This window comes from Hirundo rustica, chromosome 1 (genome assembly GCF_015227805.2).
Source record: "Hirundo rustica isolate bHirRus1 chromosome 1, bHirRus1.pri.v3, whole genome shotgun sequence".
Taxonomy (NCBI): domain Eukaryota; kingdom Metazoa; phylum Chordata; class Aves; order Passeriformes; family Hirundinidae; genus Hirundo; species Hirundo rustica.
This window is the reverse complement of record NC_053450.1, coordinates 131775814-131796278: the sequence shown is the minus strand read 5'-3', so window position 1 is coordinate 131796278 and position 20465 is coordinate 131775814. Positions and strand designations below refer to the sequence as shown.

General features: G+C 37.2%; 1 protein-coding gene across 9 annotated transcripts in view; it reads right to left on the bottom strand.

The window, feature by feature from the left end:
- Positions 1–902: 902 nt before the first annotated feature.
- Positions 903–20465, bottom strand: part of SGCE (sarcoglycan epsilon) — a 33477-nt gene continuing 13914 nt past the window's right edge. For 3 of the 9 annotated variants that reach the window (XM_040067569.1, XM_040067613.1, XM_040067605.1), the window contains 10 exons: positions 18621–18778; positions 15827–15899; positions 14807–15005; positions 13044–13206; positions 9614–9825; positions 8840–8866; positions 7949–8137; positions 6280–6323; positions 5411–5445; positions 903–3752 (listed from right to left, as the gene is read on the bottom strand). In XM_040067569.1, coding sequence (XP_039923503.1) covers positions 3702–3752; positions 5411–5445; positions 6280–6323; positions 7949–8137; positions 8840–8866; positions 9614–9825; positions 13044–13206; positions 14807–15005; positions 15827–15899; positions 18621–18778 — 1151 coding nt within the window. In that variant the 3' untranslated portion in view covers positions 903–3701. The remainder of the gene's footprint in view (positions 3753–5410; positions 5446–6279; positions 6324–7948; positions 8138–8839; positions 8867–9613; positions 9826–13043; positions 13207–14806; positions 15006–15826; positions 15900–18620; positions 18779–20465) is intronic. The other 6 variants (XM_040067576.1, XM_040067630.2, XM_040067598.1 and 3 more) reach the window with 6 other exon arrangements.

Genomic DNA, 20465 nt, shown 5'->3' with positions numbered 1-20465 from the left:
CTCTCTATTGCTTATCTCCAGCTGCGCTGCAGTTCACTGTATCACAAACTAAGGCAGGGGCAAGGCAGGAAGAGTGCTCTGCAGTAAATGGCACTGTCCCTGCTCTGAGGAAATTACAGCTCTGGTAGCCAAAGCCAGCCCGGAGCTCGGGGGCCCTCAGCAGAACTCCACGCTGGAGGCATTGGATACTTTTCCCTGCCAGGAACTCTGCAGCAGAGCTCTCCAGGGAAACACAGGAACTGACTTGGCTTTTCTTTGGTCTGGCAACATCAAGAAACCAAGCCCATCTTTAAGACTTGCTTGAGTTACAGAATTTAGATTCTACTTGAGCTACCTAAACCCCACTCACAGTAGAAGGGGCTCCTTAAGCAAAGGAAGTACCAATCTCTTTAATCTTGGGAACAATGACAAGACACAAGGAAATGGCCTAAAGTTTTGTCAGGAGGTTCAGGTCAGGATAAGGTTCTTCACCCAGAGCATGCTTGAACAGGCTCCTCAGGGAAGTGGTCACAATACCAAAGCTGCCAGAGTCCAAGAAGTGTTTGACAATGCTCTCAGGCACATTATCCCCCCCACCCCTTGGGGATGGTGCAATGTAGGGCTGGGAGCTGGACTCGGTGATCTTGATGAGTCCCTTCCCAACTCAGCATATTCTGTCATTCTGTGATCCCAAAGCTCCTGATTTTATAATCAGGGAGATACATAGTTCAGGTGCCCACATTAGGTATTAAGTACTGCAAATCCTCTCTCTTCTCTCCAGTTAGGACATCTATTTAAACAAACCCTGCACCATTAGCTACACCCCAGGTCTCACACCCGACCATGCAGCACTGTGGCTGGAACATTAAAAGCTGTAACGGTGTTGTTTTGTAAAATAATCAGGCAACAACTCCACTACTTCATGTTTTCCATTTTATTAGATTATACATTTCATGTATGTACAAAGAGATGTGTAGGGCTTTCTGTTTAATTTGGTTTCAACTTAATACAGTATCAATTTATATTGCCATCATATAATGTTAAAAGAGGCTGTGAAATTACTGTCTTAATTATTACTAATTCTTTAGCCATTAAGTGTCTTTAACTAGCTTTATAAATCTGGGCTTTCAAAGTAATTGTTTCAATAAGTAAAAATAAATAATTTGTTATTAAACTTACCTCAGATAAGAAATGAAGATTTTGATCATAAAATAGTTCAGGTATTCTTAATACCCAAGTGACCTACATCATTAGCTTCTTTCCAAAATAGGTGGAGCCTCCACTGCTACAAACTGATTCTTTATGCATATATGTAACAGTTTATTTCCTTAAATATATTGGCACTGTTACATTGATACAAATAAGGTGGGAGCAGCTCTACATTGATTGTCATGTCATCCTGGAGTTATCAGAAATTACTATGATCCACACCCAGAACTATTTACAAAGTTAAATCTTATTTTGCATTAAAAATCATTATTTAAAATCCATTCCATTCATTTTGGTTTCAAAACACTGACAGCTGATACATTTGAAAACAGTAGTATAAACTAAGAGAAGCCAAATACTTATTGTACTTGAATTTTCTTACAGCTTGGATAAGAGATGAAAATGTTACTACAAACTTCAGTGTGCAGCTTTGTGATCGCTTTTTCACTGATAACCCTCCAAGCTGCTAGAAAGAAGGGGGCGTGTCTCTGAGGAGGCTGACTGAGTGGTGAAGTCTCTTCCCTGGTATCTTTTGGATGAGGTAGGAAGGCATGATGGATGCCACTGGGAAAGTGAGTAGGAATGGCTCTTTATTCCACCTGTTTCAGGAACTGCCTTTAATTTCTCAACTTGAATGCCAGTAGCTTGAGCTACCTCTCCTGGTCTAACAACCACCAGCAGGATTTGCTGCCACGCCCTGTGGGCTGTGCTGAGCATGCAGAGCAGCTTTGTAAACTGATACTGAAGGTTTGACAACGCACAAGTAGGTACCATGGACTGAGCACTGCTTATATACTTTGCTGCCACAGTTATTGTAGTTGGCTCAAAATTAGTCTAAAAAGCAGCTCAGGACTTGTTCTATCTGCTGAGATCCTGCATTCAGGTCTGAGCCTACAAACACGTCACTGATACTTAAAAATTAACGTAAATTAAGGTTCTGTGTTTTGACAGAACTGGGTCGTTACTGTAAAAAGAGAAAAAGACAACCCAAAACCCACAAAAACAATAGCAACTATTTTGGTCTTTTTACAAAATGACCTTATTTTACAGATTTCTTTTTATCCTCAGTCTTAAATTCCAAAATTACTCAAATTTCTCTTAGCAGAGACTTCAGGAACCTCAGCTAAGGAAATGTAGCCAGCACTTAGTAATTTTAAAGCAGACGCAGTTTTCTGCTTACAATGCAATGTCCTGATGAACATACAGCTTCTGAAAGAGAAAATATTACAGAAAAAAAGACAAAGCGTAAGTGTCAGCTTAAAACAATACCATGCTTTGAGGTAAAACCCCAAGAACTCTTAGTGTCAGCTATTACAGCTGCAGACCCTGAAGTCCTGTGTGATGTCCTTAAATTTGAAGATTTAAAGAAGCATCAGAAATTCATTTAAAATCTGGTGAAATGTGTCAATAGATGAATTATAGTTGTCTATTGAAAAATATGGAAACCCCAGTTCAGATCCTTTTAGTAAAATCCATATATTACTAAGCCTTCAGCTGCATGGACAAATGCCTCTCAAAGAAACCACCTCCCAGAAAAGTATGCCTTTAGTTAAAAGTCCTTTTTAAGATATGAAAATATAATCCCTGGTTTACTGGATACTTAATTCTCCCACAACAGTGTGCACTCCAAAAAGAAAAAAAAAAATGTGAAGGATATAAAAAATAAACAGCATTTGGTCTGTTTATTTGGAATATCACACACACAAAAAATTTAGAGTGTTTTTAAAGGGTCCAGGTACACTGTACCAAGTTAAAGCCTTGCTTAATTTAAGACATTAATTTTTTGCCTACAGTAGTTGGTTACAGTTTCTTTTAACATAACCAGATGAATGAATGGACAGATTTTAAATGCTTTATTGCTTACAAGTTTTGAAATAGCATAGATATCTGGTATAAGAACAGAAATCCAATTTTTATCATGAGTAGTTTTAGTTATTTTCTCAGGGGGATACTTCTTTATTTATTTTTCAAAAATAACTTAGCTCACTCTATTTGGTAATCTCTAAAAATTAATACCTAATATATGTGCAATACTATTTCTGAGCCTCATCCTGTTGCACAAGTTTTCATGCTTGTACACTACTGCTTTTCCTGTGCAAATGTTAGGCAATTATATCATCCCATTAACAGTCTGAAATCCTTTGAATCACTGAAGTTTTGACTTCCCTGTTAAAACTTCCAGGAGAGATCGCAAGACAGAATAAAGCTTGATATTTATTAATACATATATATATACATATATATACATACATATATATATACACATATATATGTATATATATACAGTAAAGATTGCTTTCTGAATGTAACAAATATAAAAAGTTATCAGTGTTTACAAATTGTCAAAAATGTCCAAAGTACAAAAGGATACAGTACATCAGTTATATGGAAGTGATTGTACTCCTGGCACTGAAAGCATCAATAATACTGTGGGCATGCACAATATACACCAGAAAAACTCATGCATCAGCCAGAACAAATAAGGAAGTGAGATAATTTGCTGCCTTCTTTGATTACAAATTCATTGCTTCTGTTAGTTTTCTTTCCTCAGGAATACCATTTACCTGCAAATAGATGAGAATTTACACAGTCCATCAGTGGCACATAATGCTTGACCAGTACTGAACTGTCAAGTATGAGCACAGAAATAGTATTTATTATTCCTTTACCAACAACCACATTGGAGAAACACTGCAAGTACAACCTGGATCAAAAGACAACATATACATGACAAAGCATTCTTCTGGGAAGGGAGACGGCTGGGAAAAGATTCTTTAACTGGGAATTAATCTTTCTATTTTGGATCTAACAGAGTTCATAGGGAGGCTGAGGCACAAAACAGAGAAGGTGGTACATGGTGTACATGCAATATTTAGTCTTTTACATTATAGGAATACCCTATAAACTTTTCTGTCTAAGCACCTTAAACAGCCCTTGTGAATTCTGCCTATTGACAGAGAGACAATTATAAAACCTAATATATCTGTTCATATTGGAGACCAGTAAAAATTTTTATCAGTGTAATAATAAACATTAAATGTGAGTGGTCATTTTTCACACAATTCTTTCCCAATTAACCTTTAACTTTGTGAAACAGTCTAGCATTATGTCAGCTATTAACTCTGCCTTTTTATATAAGGTTAAAATAAAATTATTCCTTACTGGGGATTCAGATAGTTCCCGAAGTGGACAACAGTTATTATCCCTGGTCTGCTCTTCAAATTACTAAATATGGTCTACTGAAGATTTAAAATAGAAATCTCTTATTCACAGTATGACTGATAGTGTGTTAAATTCCCTGAGTATATTACTGTGAGTTTTCTATACAAAAGGAAGAAAATTTAGCAATTAATGTCTCATTCTATAGGTTTTTTGGCCTTAGGTCTTCTATTTCTGTAAATTTCTTACTTGAACAGATCAATAAAATCGATTGCTAGGTTTCTACTCATGCTACTAAAAAACTATAAGTAGTGCCTGAATTTTGTTTTAAATCATAACTTTCTAAAAATCTAACATTCTGAAAACAGGAGTTACGGATATCCTTTCAAAAAAGCTGCAAAAGGCACATGCCATCATGTCATGGAAGTGCTTGCAGGGTCACCTGCACATCTGAGCTACAAACCAAGGGAAGAGAAGGGAATTCCCTCTGTCCCAAATACATTCCACCACCCGCCCCCCTGGATTTCTGAGAGCTTGTCACAGGCAGCATCTGTGATGAATATGAAAGAACAGTTGTATTCTACAAAAATAATGTACTGCAGAAAATACAGACACAGGAGAATTTTTAAAATCTAATTTTAGGGTGGTTTGTCAGTGCGACTGAAGAGACAGACCTGTGCTAGCTTGTATTTCATACCTTTGCAAAAATGCCTCACTGCTGTCACTGTACAGTATTACCAGGTGATTTTGCATCTTATTTGCTGTAAGACAGACTGGAATTTTTGAAATGAAACATAGCAGAAGAGCAGCACTGTGTGACACTTTTATTCTGTCTTCTAAACAGTGTGAGTGAGAAGAGCTGTGCTAAATGTCAACTCAAACCAGTGCTGGAGGCTCTGGGATCAAGGCTTTGACTGACAGGTCATCCACAATTTTCAGCATATGCACAAGGAAAAACACAAATGGCAAAGCTACCATAACTGCTGTCAGACTTCTTATACCTGTGTTTTTAATTTCCATATAACAAAGCCCACATGGAGAGAAACATCTATTATATACTTGCCTCAAATCTTTGAAATGTTGTCATACGAAATTCTCCTTTAATCCCCGAAAGCAGTAATGAAGAAGAAGGATTTTCAGTGAAAAGAAAGAGTTGCTTATGTCACTCCTAAGTTAAAACAAATCTTCTGCTTGGAGCTGTAGTTCCCATATTATGTTCAAAACATATGTATCTCTCTAGAGTTTTGATTAAATGCCTCTTTGAATATTTAAAAATTACACTTGGCCTCTACTTTTTCCCTGTGTGTTCCTTATCCCCTCTCAAATGGCTACGGCTGCACGTTTTTCTCAAACCTGAGATGCTAAGTAGAGAGACAGCCCTAGTCTAAGTAGAGAGACAGTCTGATGGGTCATTCCTGACCACAGTCAGTACATGAGCATTTGTGAGAATGATATAAAAGTGATGATTATGACACAGGGAACCTGAAGCTTGGATGTGCCTCATCACAGATTCCCCAGTATCAACACTTAATGTCTAGTAACTGCAATAAAGAGCTCCTTCATCAAAGCTTAACTAATATTGGTGGAAATTAGAAATTTAGATTTCCTATCAAGTGTCAGAATCCGAACCATGTAACTGCATTTGAGAATCAGGCTGTAGCTTCATGTAACAGAAAATTATTTATATGAGGTTTCTAAATTAGCTGAACCAAATTCCAGCTTCTCATGCAGAGTCCTAACATAGCATTTCTCTCTTGTTTAATCAATCCCATGCCAAAATTTGCACTGATTTGTCAAAAAAAATTCTAGAATGACAATTCAGTAATACTTTACTCTATTTGAAAATTATTCCCACTGCCCACAGACTGTATACATTTTGACTACTTTTTTCCACTGGTCACTTAATAATTACAGTATTTTCTGAGTACTGACCTGCACTCTGCTGCTGTGGAATCTGAGTCTGATGTGGCAGGTTCCTATAAAAAACCATTTAATATCTTTAATGCTTCCATACAAAGTCTGAAGTGTATTATGATGAAAGCTCAGTATTTACACTTCATATCTTTTACTTATGCAGCAATAATCCTTTTTTCACTATGCAAATACAGATGTCCAAAAGTTAGCCAAGACAATGAAATAAAGACAATTAGTGTTAAAGTAGTTCTTATCTTTCACTTGTCAGCTACGTTCAAAGACTCAGACTTGGTGAAATGCCAGAGGCAACAAGAGTCACCAAGAGTTTCTGAAGTTCAGCAAAATTTGGTTTCTGTAAGTGAATATTCCATATTCCATGAATGCAGCGAAGGTGACAGCATTTGCAACGTAGTTGTTGGCTGTGGAATGAATGGTCAGCCACTTCTATGTGTCAGACCAATTCACTTATCAAGGCAAAGTTGCATTTTTGTGCCCTTCTTAAGTGTCTGTTTTAACAGCTACCAGACAGAGATGTTTTTACAGGAAGGAATTAAGGGTTACAATGTAGGTGAAGCAGATAAATACCCTATGTACAACTCAAGAAAGCCTTTGGTACAGGATTTGGCACCCCAGTCATAAAAACTGCTATTCTGAGTAAAGAAGAAACTGTAACAGATGGGGCAGAGCAGTTTGCAGCACTAGTACAAGGAATAATTTATACAGCTATCCTTTCTGAAGAATTTAGCTTCTGAACAGAGAGAAGAAAACAGTCCTGCAGCATGGATCTACGTTGTGAAGGGAATTTAGGACAAGCATGTGTAAATTAGGGCTGAGTTAGAGCTGGCACAGGACCAGTAGCGCGCCATGGAGGCCTGCCAGTGGAGGAGGTACCAGCTGGAGCTGGTGTTACAGCACAGCACTGGAAAATGCCAGTCAGTTCTGAGTGACTGCCTCCCATCTGCTCAGCCACAGGCACCTCAACCAAACCTTTCCAGAAATGCCTCTTTGCTAGAGCTCTATGGACTTGTCTGAATTAGAATGTGTGCAAAGCACTGGGTCTGCCTCACTAGTTTCACTAAGTTACTGATAAATAAAATCTAAGGAACAGGAATTAATTATTTTTCTGGTTTCTGTCTTGGAAACAGAGTGGCAGCAATGGAAACGGGAGAGAGCTATGAGCATTTTTCTTGGCAAGTCTGAACTTAACTATCTGTATAACAGAGTATGTTCTTCTGTTCAATGTCAATGTTTCAAACACAAATCATGCGTGACAGGTACATGACTAACCACTTACAAAGTCTGGAATTTCTGGTATAAAACTACCACCAACCTGGTGGTAGTTTTATACCAGAACCCCCAAAGATACAGGTCAAGAGATAGGGTGCCTAAAATAGAACAGTTTTAATTGATTCCTCTGTCCAAAGTAGTTTTTCTCCAAAACATGCAGAAATCTAACTGTTCCATGCCAAGCCTCTTGCAAGCCTGCAGACTGAAAGCCAGCCGTTTAATCTCGTAACAGAAGGCCTTTCATCCTGCTGGAAATGAACCATCAGAGCAATCTTGAACTAGAGGGTCATTACTGAATCCTCCCATAATGAACGCATTTCGGAGCACAAGCACTGGGATCTCCCGCTAGGTCGGGCAGCGCAGTGAGCACTACGAAGCAGAGATGAGTGTGACCACTTACTGCTGTGTCTGCATCAGAGGCATGCTGGTGTTGTCGTAGCTGTCGGCGTGCAGGGGCGGGACGATCTCGCCCGTCACCGGGTGAAACACGGGCAGCGTGGAAAGCGGCCACGCGATCTCTCTGTTCTTGGACATGTCACGGAGCTCTTTGGTTGATTTCTGTATGGCACTGTGGTGCACCAACTGGATGCTGCGTCAGAAGGAAATAAAATAGCGAATATGGACTTTAAGTGCTCTATCGAAACAGAGAGAATTTTGCAATTATTATTATTACTACACTACAAGGACTTGGATGCGTGCTACAGACTACAGCGCAACAATTACAACCTTCACATAGTGAAATTAATAAATATTTGATTTATTTAATTTTTAAGACAGTAATTATTCCATTAGATTTTTCTGTCTGAATAGATATTTTTCATAGGATTCAAGACTGTGCAGTTTGGGGCCGATATACCATTTATTTGCTGCAGTTAAAGTTTTGGTTAACTCCTGATTCTTGTTGTAGATTCATAAAAAGCTTGTAAATTAATTTTAAAACACTCCATATTATAGGCACTGGCTACCTTCCAGGATATTTCTTCTCCTGTTTACTGCCTTTAAGAGACAGGTTGGAAAGTCCAATAACCAGGAGTATTAATTGCACATTAACATGTTTATTCTAATAGCACTATTTTATTTTGAATTGACAGTCTTTAATTTCAAACCCTTTTTATTCTGGTCTTCTATCCTTGCCAAGAGTTTGATTTAAAAGCAGCTTTCACATTTATGAATTAAACCATGAATTAGAGAGAATGAAAGAAGATTATGACACATATGTATGAAGCATGACAAGCTACTGAGAATGAAAATTAAATGGTAAAAGAAAAATAACAGGAAAGAAGACACTTACTCTGGTGTTTGCATGTTTCTCTTTTCCCTAAAAACAAAACAAAATTTATGAATTAAATAATAGCATTGATAGTTGGAACATTAATCTATCTGATGATGAAAACAGTACATGATGTAGAAATGCTGACAAGGTTATTGCTAAACGCAACTTGGCAGCATTTGCAACGGGGTTTATGATGAGGCCTTGATGAACGCACATAGAGAGATGTGACAGTGGTGGCACACAGACACACACACAGGGAAATGAAAAATGCAGGTTAAAGAACAAGCTTCTGGCTAAAATAAATTCTGTGACAAAATGAAATTGCAGATTGTGTAAGAAATGGCAGAAATCACGTTACTTGCTGCTTTCCTTTTATGTGTTTTTCTTTGATAACATGTCTAAATTCAGTTAATCTCCTCAACCATGTTTATGTTATGAAAGTTAGCATTTTAGAAATTACTTAATATTCTCCTTTACCAATGATCCTTTATTAGTATTTTATTTGCTGGGAGCATTTTGGAGAGCTGTGCACATGTGGAGATTTTGGGGAGTTTTGTGCATATGTTGAGTATTTTAACGCTTTCTAGAACAACTTAAGGCCCTACATTCACTCGCTTGGAAATTAGTGCATGTGCTTAAGTGTAAAATAGTTCAGTATTACAAGCAGATACCTTTTGGCCTGTTTTAAATGTTTATAATGAACTGAATGGAGATATTCTAACAAATAACCTTCTATGCATTATAATCTTAGAAAAATCAAGAGTTACTTATTAGCATGTTAAAAGTACTCACACTCCTTCCCGTCGGCAGCACATGATATAGGCAAGTATTAGAAAAAGCACCAGTGCTATTGCCGAGGGCACTGCCAGTGTAATTAGGAAATCCGAGTAATAGTCTCTGCTTTTCAGTGTATCAGAAGGTGGCTTGTATTCTCCACCATCAGGTAATATTCCCTCTCCACGAATCACTTCCTGAAAGGTGGAAACTTGTTTTGTATTGTCCACCTGATACCCAGGAAAAGAAAAGAAGGGAAAAAAAGACAATTAAATAACAAAGTAACAGAGTGTAAAAACAGGCAGGTATTTAACTAACCATAACATATAAAAAGATCCATATTACACATTTTACAAATTCTATACAATTTAATCCAACCACTTTTTTCAAATAATAGAAGCTTACATTTTATGAAGCTTCTGATCAGTGTGATAAGTAACTGTCTTTTGTGCCTACTAGAGATACTATGTCTTTTACACATTAATTTTAGGCATATCTCACACAAACAGTATTTGAATACAAATTCAGTAAACATCTTTAGTAAACAATCTGATTCTGATTTCTTTTTGATTAATTAATCCATTTCTTACTAGTCTTCCTAAATAACAATACTGTCCTCTCTTATATAAAGGTGGCAAAAACGAACAGTCATGTACCTACAATGTTCTTCCTCCTCCTTCTCCTTCATATCATGCTTTACATCCAGTGCTCCAAAAATCAAGAGCCATCAACCGAGCTGCAGAGGACAGCTCATTGTGTCCCTCACACAAATTCAATTAACCTCCAAAAGCTGCATCCCTGGTCACAATTTTTATGTGTGTGTACCCAATGATCCTAGAAATATAAACCTGCTGCTAGATTTCCTATTGCTTTTGCCTGCCATTCCCAGATGACTTAATTTTCTGCATCCATTTTTTTTATTATCTTCAGTCAGATGTTACTGTCAAATTTTATCAGTGCTAGCTTTAAGATCATTAATCTCCAGATCATTAATACTAATAAATATATTTGCTTGACCTTTTGTCTGACTTTTCACTGAGAAATCTTGAAAATGATGGGCATTTTTTTATCATTTACACTTCAAGTCATAAAATGCTGTATTACAGCTTAAGCAACGGGTGAAAAGATTTTTATGAAATTTCAGAAATCCTGCTGAACCTCAAATGTACAGGCACACATACACATACATATATATATGTGTGTTTGTTAAATAAAAATTAATTGATGTATTCTCTGCTCATTAATTCCAGAGTATCTCTTATGTTAGCTACACTGAGTTCTACATGGCTGCTTAGCTGAATCTCAAACCCTAACAATGCACAAAAAAATGTACCTATTGATGTGACTGCAGAGGTCCTTACACAGTGTGAGAACGCTGCCAGAGAGCAGCTTCAAGTGCAGCATTTATTACATTGCCCATCCTTGCAGAATGTGGGACTCCCAAACTCAATTGCGCTCTTTGATTGTGTGCTGTCAACACCACCTCATAAATAGTGTGAGGCTGAGGATATGATGGCTCTATTTTATATCACTTGCTTAAGTTGTGGATATGGGACACAGAGCTCAGCTCCCTCCCAGCCTATAGATCTGCGGAGAATTCCTGTCTCTCAGCTTGCTTGTGAAAAGCAGACTGTGATTAGATAGAGGGAAGCTTGGCTCCCTTTTCCCTTTGATGCAGCAGGTTACAGCAGAAATGCTGCTGGCAACAGAAACACCTCTAAGACAGTTTAAATTCCGTCACTGTGGCACACTGCCAAAACAAGTGCTGAATTCCAGAAGGATGTGTTATAGCTGCTGCAGAAAATAACACTTCTCTGAAAGCCTTTTCCTGTTACACACCCCAGGGTGATCTCTGCTTTTCTCAAACCAGCATGACAATGCTGCTTCATGATTAGTTTATGAGCCACTGCCACTATCAGGCATTTTTTTTCTGAAGAAGTACTCCTAACCAGCTCCTTTTCTTCTGCATGGGCACTGCTGACTGTTCTTGCATTAGTGCACTGTCCCTCTGCTGCTACTTTTAGAATTCATCCCGTTGTCCAAGATTGTTTCTCCAATTTCTCAAGACCTTTCTGAATTCCATCATGTCCTTCAATGCACCTTCAGATCCTTTCACTTTCATGGGGAACTACAAATTTAATTTAATAAGCACATTCCATCATCCAGGTATTAACAAGGAACTATTATTATTATTACATTATTATTAATAATAATGCCAGGCATTATTATTACTTCTGCTATGATTATGGCTACCAACCAGCTCTCCACTAGTTCCTAGCTTCAACTAGGCCATGTGCCTGAGCTTGCTTGTGAGAAACCTTACCAAGAAGAAATTACATTTGCTGCTCCACTTTGGTTCTACTTCTTCCTTGTAGAAGGAAATGGAAGAATTGATATAGAGATTGTTTTTGCCAAAGACCAGCTGCCTTCTGCTATTTTTCAGGTGCTGGTAAGTATTGCTGTGTACACTTGGGCCTCTTACTATTTTTCAACAGAAAGCCAATAAAAAGCAAATAATCTGGGTATTCTTTTGAAATAAGTCTTTTCCAGCCTTCTAGAACCTTTCCTAATTTATAGTGTATAGGCAGAAAAGACAGGGAAGTTATCCAATCAATTTTGTGTATGAATACCTTTCCTTATACTCAATAAGTTTTTCCATCCAGTTTTTAATAACTCCCTTTCAGCTTCCTCCTGGGTAATGTCTGAAGCAGCTCAACAACCGTTTAAGTTTATTTTATATACCTTCACCATCAATGTTCAGATTTATCTGCAACATTCTCTTCCAAAACTGTATTATTTCTTGATTTTCCTTACGGGAACTAAAAAAACCCCCAACCTTAAAAAGTCTATCTGGGAATTATTCTCCTGTCATGGCAAATACTCTAGTGTTTGGTTATCATTTTTCTTGCACTTGACTGAGAAAAATGTTCCTATTTATTATTTAATTAGTCAGCATTACTTTCATTCCTTTTTCTATTTGATTTTTAACATAAAATATGTTTTAGACAATTTTCAGGAACAGAATTTTAACAGTGTAGTATTAACTGGTCAGTGTGGAATCAGTATCTGAGGAAACATGTATGTATGTACAGACTTTTTAGGGAAGTGTAACCAGCATTATCAGCATTCTGAATTAATGAACTGCAACTCTCATTACTTTTAGTTTTTTAAGCCCCGGAGCTCTCTGGCCATTTATAGAATTCACTGCTAGTGAAAACAAATACAGTGGTTCACTGGGGCTCAACTCTAACAGAATTTAGCCCACATAGCAAAATCCTTTCACAATCTTAAGAGCATCTGCCAGGTGGAAAAAAAATATCAGTCACAATAAAGTGGAACTGGCAACACTGTCTGACCAGACTGGCAAAACTCTTACCTGTACTTTTGGTACTCTTACAAAAACTCTACAAACATCACTTTATGCAATAAATAAAATAAAATAACTCACCAGAGAGATTTTACACCAGTCAATATGGAATTGAGTACGAAATTTTTTATCACAGGTTATTACAGGCTCCATTTCCTGACTGCACCTCAGCTGATTTTGTGGGTTTTCCACTTCTCGTAAACACGAAGAGAAAGGAACATCTGCCCCAACCATCACATACACACTGCAGAAAGAGATGAGTGACAGAGCAGCAGGATGTCTCACAAATCCCCAAGGGACAATGATGTACTCTTCCAAACATTACTGCTGTACACAGTAACATTCAGCTGTTATTTAAAGATTGAAATTACTTTTTAAAGCAATCTTTCTTCATAGTATATTTTATCTCTTTAAGCATACAAGTAACATACTGAAATCAAAAGGGCTTTCCTAGCTGCTTATTACAACATATTCTGGTTTGCTTGTTAATGTAAATGTTTCATTACCATCAGTGGTGCCAATTTCTATGAAGTCAAGGAGCTCCAAGTGTGGTTTCCTCAGGTAAGTAAATCAATACTATTTTTGAAGATCATATTAAAATAGCATCATTTTGCTCAAAGGAAATCTTTAATCTTACTCATCATAGATTTTTTAGAGTTTCTTCCCATGTTTTCAAAACAAATCCACAATGACTAGTTATTGCTAAACCTAATACAGATATGAACATGCTAACCTCCACTTCTTCTGAAAGATTGCATACTGTAGCACGGTCAACAACATTTGCTTCAGAACACTGAAAGGTGAAGGTTAACCTAATACTTGATTTAGCATTACCATATATAAAATAAGAGCTATTATACTGACTGTACTGTTCATTGTCATATTTGGGTATATGGAACACTGCTGAAAAATACAGTCTGCTGCACCAGGTTATAATGTACCAGTGGATTCTGAAACAGAAATTAGGTCCCAGTTGCCACTTGTTACAGTAGGCATTATCTAACTCAATATTTGCAGTATAGCCATTTGTATTAAGTGACTCTACTATTACTCTGGCTAGTACAGAAGTCTCTTTCCTTCTTTAAATGTGCTCAAAAATTCCAGAGACACAAAAGGGCTCTGAAAAATCCAGTATTTTCTGCACACATCTTGTATTTTGAACTCCAAAATAACTAAAATGATCTAAAAATAACTAGGTATCTTCACTTTTACCAAGGAAAAGTTTCCAGTTAAATACTGTTCAGAACAGTATTTGTGGTTGCAGATCACAACTGGAAACAGTCCACTACAGCAGTTTACACTCAGTAACCTGAGCTCCTCAGACACCTTATGACTTTCAGAAGAAAGTCAACAGTTCTATTGAATCACATAATTAACTCATTTAGTATGAATACAGCTAAAAATTACACTGTTGCATGCTAACTGCTCTCAGAAATTGAACTTTCTCTGCAATCTCTGCTCTATCATAACACGCTTCAAAATTTTGAGTTTAATGAATTGGGAATGGTTAAAAACTGGAAAAGCATGCCAAATGACTGCTCAGAAGTAAAACTAGGAATACAAAACCCCCCATATTTACTACCAACTAGTTTCTAATTAATGGAATTTATTAGTATTCCTTGGATTATAACATCAATATATAGGAACTGTGCCCTGTTGCATCTAACACAATAAACTCATACTCTAACTGGGGCTCAGAACATGACTTAACTTTTCATATCTAATTCCAAAACATAAAACAGCAATTGCAAAGTTTCTAGAAAACCTGAAAAAATATCAGGCTTCTCAGTAACAACAACAACAACAAAAAATGAGGCAAAAACATCATACTGACACATGCTTACCCCTCTTTCATGTCATTAATTGGAAGTGGAACTCTCCCTCCCCTGTCAAGGGCTGAAGTAATGTTTATAGCATTCAAGCGTTCTGGCTGCCATACATTTTTCACTGCTCCGAGGAAGTCACCAAGAACTTCACTTGCTAACATTTCTTCTACATTCATATTCCTTATGAAGAATTCCGCTTGATACGGTAAAGGAAAATCTATTTAGGATGAAAAAGAGTGCTGCGTTAAACAAAGGCCCCATAAATCCGAAAAGAAATCTTTAAAATATCTGGAGTAATGATTAATGTAATACTACTTTAAGATTGATACACCTTTCCAAAAATCTTGTGTCTGAATTAGCTCATTTTGAACCTAGTGTGATTATGTTTAATTCAGTAGAGAGTACCATTAGCTGCTACTTGAGCTGAAAACGTTCAGTTATTTATGAAACAACAGGGAGATGAAGTAGAATAGAGGAAAAGAGTCTCAGTAAAACTTCAATAAACAGATAGGACTACATTCATGCTGATTTGGGGGCCAAAACCAATCTACAGCAATAATGGATTCCAACTTGTGACACTCCAGAATGTAAATGTGATAAAGAAAACTTATTTTAAGGTCCAAATGTTCATATATGCCATAACCTGTTTTTTTCTGATTCTGCCTACACAACTGCATGTTACATAAGGCACACACAGAATTAAGAAAATGAAACATGCAGAAAGAGAGTGAAATCCTACATGTAAGGTCCCTTTGAAAAGACAAGGGAAATTTTGAATTAGAAGCGGTTTAATGAAAAACAAAGATGCAAACATTTTACTGTGAGTGAAGAAAAACAGTCCTGAATGACAGAAATAATCTGGAATACAAAACCAAAATGAATTAAAGCAGAAAAAATTCTCATACTTTTTCTCTGTGCCCCAGCATTTGATTTGAACACCAGACAACTATTTTACAGTTTTTATCTTCAAAAGTGGGAGCCCATGAAAGGGTTTTGCTGATTCAGTTAAAAATACAGCCAGCTATATTCTGTACATACCTTCTGCTGACATTATATTAATGATCAAATTGTGTCTTGCTGTTTCAAAGGTGCGCCTGTTATATGCTGTGATCTAGAGTGAAAAAGAGAAGATTACAAAACAATGCAAAAATGAAAATTATATAAATAAAACATCAGTGCAACTTACATTGATAACTTAGAAATACTTATCAGTTTTTAAGTACTTTGCCTCCTTATTTTGAAACCTATGAATATTCACTCACTAATATAAAATTTGAAAGGTATGGTCAATTTATTTAATGCAGTACTACCTTCAAGTCAGAATTTTCTTAACCAGTCTATAGCCAATACATACATACAATACAATAAATGAAGGGATATATGTGAAAATAATATATTTTGGTCCTGATAGAAGTGTTCTGCCATACATGTGTATTCTTTCTCTTATCTTTAAGAGCCACCATAAGGACAGATTGGTTTCTCCATTTCCCCACACAGCCTCCAACCCCCCTCCATCAATACTGTAGGATCTAAATTCATTGATAGCTTCTAGGAAATAAACTACATGGAGAGGTTTTTTAAAGGAAAAAGTGTTGGGATGTCAGGAATTCTCATCTTTGGGACTGCTATTTAGTTTTAGCTCTGGTCCCTGTGAAGTCTCACTCCATGAAAAGATTCAAAATAATGCTCCAAAAACAAGTAGTTTTTAAAAAAATCCTGGAATCTGTAAATGTAGGGGAAGTGAAAACTAGGAGGTAGATGCAACGTTTGTGACTCTTATTTTTTGAAACATACACCTTCAGGAATAAAATATGCCAGGATACTAATCTAAAAGTTCAAATATCTAAGATACCTGAAATGCATGCAAGTGGTTACTTCTCAGGGGTGACTGTATTCCAAGGTTGTACTATGATTAAGTGCTCATTCGTAAGAAATACAGAACGAGGCTGGATATCAGTATAATTATGTATTATCTTCTCTACCTTTTTTGTCCCTGCAAGGTGATAAATCTTTCATGAAACAAACAGAAAAAGACTTACTTTCTTTCTAATTTTAGACTTCAGTTCACTCATTCTGAGTGCAAAAGAGAGGCAGAGGAGTAACAATAGTGACAGAACTTGCTTCTCAGCAGAGCCATAAACCACTGTGACACTGACTATTAAATAAATAAAACAGATGTTGCACTTCTTTTAATGGATTTGAATGAAAAGGAAAGATGCTGTGGAGTATCTGCTGCAGGTTTGTTAAAGTGAAGAGGGAAAAGTTTACCCAACACAATCAGATCTCGTTTAACATTACAATTTCATTATAAAATTAACAGAAAATAAATTTGAGATTTCTCTGGTCCTAATTCTGCTAATTTTTCAAAGGCTTGATTCAACAGCAGTTGAACCACTAGCCAGAAAATCAAATCCCCTGGTCATACAAGCTCTGTACAGGAGCAGGGCAGTACCCACTGTGAGCCTGCACTCCAGCAGCGCGAGCTGCCAGCATACCTCACGCACCACATCAAGGAATGGCAGAGATTGCCTCTGTCCTGAATTTCCATCCAAATATAAACTGTCCTTGCACAGCTTTCAAAGGAGCCTGAGCTCAAGAATGGTACCTGCTCTACCGCAATGCTGTGCAGAATGCTAGGCTCTCCTAATCATGACACCTCCTCCAGTTAAGCGACCTCCCCACGACATCCCCTCAGGAATTATAACATGATGGAAGTCATATTCAGGCCAGGAATATGCAATCACTCCTCTCAGAGGGCACAAGGAAAAGGATCAAATGCCATCTGCCCTCCTCACATACCACAAAATTAATTGAAAAGCCACATCTAAGACTGGAACTGCAAGGAATTAATTTGCACGCTAGGCAAGATTTACTTCAAATATGGCTTGGGGTCATGCTTAGAATGGAGGTCTCAATATAGATCCTAGAATCTAAAAGCACGTGTCATTCAAAACCTGGCAATTTTAAATAATGATCTTCTCTATATAAAACTAAGCAAAGCCTGTAAGAACTTCTGCACATGATCAATTCTCAGATGTTATTTGTCCTGCTGAAATCAAAACAGAATCGTGTATACAAATTTAAGCATGGGTGAAACTACCTGCAGTATAACTTAACATTCAGAGCTGTCATTCTTGAGGAAGAAAAACGACATCAAATGCAACATAGGAAAAAAAGTACTCATCAAGGGTTTAAGGCAAATATACTGCTGAAGCAGCAAAATGGTTGAAGCAAGTTAATGCAAAGATTTCTTAACACTGTGAACCACAGTGTCTGATTCAGTCTGTTGTCTATGAAATGCATGGTAGAAAATATTGTCCCTTTCCCCTTTTGAATTGCTGCTCAATGAATAATCAGTGGTTTTAAACATTTGAATAGCTAGCTCTCAAAAATACATTTTTGTCATTGTTACACTCATAAGAATTAAATTCACAAAAGTGCTAACCTAAAATAAAACATATCAATAAACATGAATAATGAACAAGGGCATATTTGATGAAAAATAATTGAAAAAACACAAACCAATCAAACCATAAAAACCCAACCAAACAAACAAAAGCAAACAAATAAGCAAAAAACCCCACAACTGCTTATTAACTGAACGCTTTCATCTGGTGGGGAAAAGTCTGACCCATATTTAGGTTGAATGGTACAAAATTATGATTCAGTTATTCAAGTACAGTTGTTTACAAAGGTTTTTTGCTCTGTATTTTGAATACAACTTTAATATGAATAGTAATTAACTATTCAAAACAAGGGGGAACTTGTTGACAGTTCTGAACCTTACACACTAAACCAAAATACACATTTTTGAACTTTCGAAAGCAAATACCTCAATGATGGTTGGCTTGCCCACATTTTCTACAGTTGGCGAGCCATACAGCACTCCATCACTGTATGGTGTCCTTTGTATATAGCGCAGCCATCCAGGTCTGTCAGGATAACCCATTAAATTGGTATTAAACGTTATAGGATCATTACTTATTTCACCTAGACAAGAGAAACTATATTAGAATATTTACAAGAAAACACGAAATGTTTTGATTTTAATTTTTCAACTACAAAGTCTTATTCTGCTTTCACTTGTTTTGTGAACCTTTCTAAGAAGCAAAAAAAAAAAACCCCTAAAGTTTTCTAACCCTTACCACATCAGAAATAAGTGAACTATTACTTGGTACTTATAGGTATTAGGAAATCCATACCTGGAAAGTGTACCCAACTGCAGACATAACATGCAGGTACTTCCTAGAGTCTTGGTTGAGTGCTCATGTTCAGTAACTAGCGGGTCTGAGTTTTAGAGCTCAGTTCCACGTCAAATTGAAGCATCTAACCTCCTTACAGACAAAAGCACAAAGGTTTCAGTCCTTTAATTTCCCCTCCCAACTTACTTTTATTTATGTTTTTACTGAGGGATCCAGGTACTCAATGTACTGTGAAGAGTGGCTGTGTAATCAATAATGCCTGAAAGCTTCTGTTAGCATTAGGATACACATACAGGTCTTTCGCACCAACGGCCTGGCAGTCATTTTAATTTAGAGAACAAATTCAAAAAAGGATCAGACATTCCTGTGAACTAGAGCCACTGATGGTTACTAAATACAGTGGTCCAGCTGAAATCTCTAAAAGCTCCTCAAGTCAAACCAGTACATCAGTTCTTGTGGTTCTTATTGATACTCTCATAAGCGTCTGGATTTTACTTCATTTTATTTTAGCTTTTGTAAATGAAATCAGTCCTGAACACTACCAAATCCTCACCACCAAGGCAGTGTCCAGGTGAGGCCCAGAACTCAAGTCTGAGCCTGCACAGACACCTTGACCCTGCAATCCAACTCGGCTTTGAGAAGGCAACAGCATTGTAGGACAAGTGATGAAAGAAGGTAACAGCCAGGCTGGCACAGAACTCAGAAACAGAGCCCAGCAAAGAATAAACAGCTCTCATCTCCTCCAGAGCGGGACAGAGACTGAAATGTGTTGCCCAAGGGTAACAGGCTGGTCTTCAGGTACCCATTTACACATCTGGTTGAGTAAAATAAACCAGAACCAGACCAAACCAGTACATGGGTGTAACACATCTTGCCTCACAATTCTCTCCAGACATCCCAGTAATCACATCTATTGCAGTCAGAATCACAGAATTCAGAATTATAGAATATTCAGAGTTGGAAGGGACCCACAAGGATCATGGAGTCCAACCCTTAAGTGAATGGCACGTACAGAGCTGGAATCCACAACCTGGCATTACTAGCATCCCGCTCTAAACAAATTCCCAGCACCACAAATGATTTGGGGAAAATTCTGAAAGCGACCTGTGAGACATTCTGGTTTGCCCTTCCTTTGTCAGGGTAGGCCATGGTAATGATCAAGCTCAGCAGACAAAAATGAAAGTACCATGACAACACCTGACCTCAAAGTGAATTTCTGACATAATCACAACTGTCTGTGGGAAGAGCAATTTCAACAGGATCTAAAAACAGATTCCTATTGCCTTGGAATCACACGAATGTCAAGAGGCTGCAGCTGTAAGACAATTCATCATCAGTAAAATTTCCAAGTTCCTTCCACCTAAGCGCCAAAACTGAGAGAAAACTGGAACAGAGGCAAATTTCACTCTGCCAGTCATCATGACATAAATGAAGACTCAGGTATCTATGCCAGGAAAAACACCCATTTTACACAA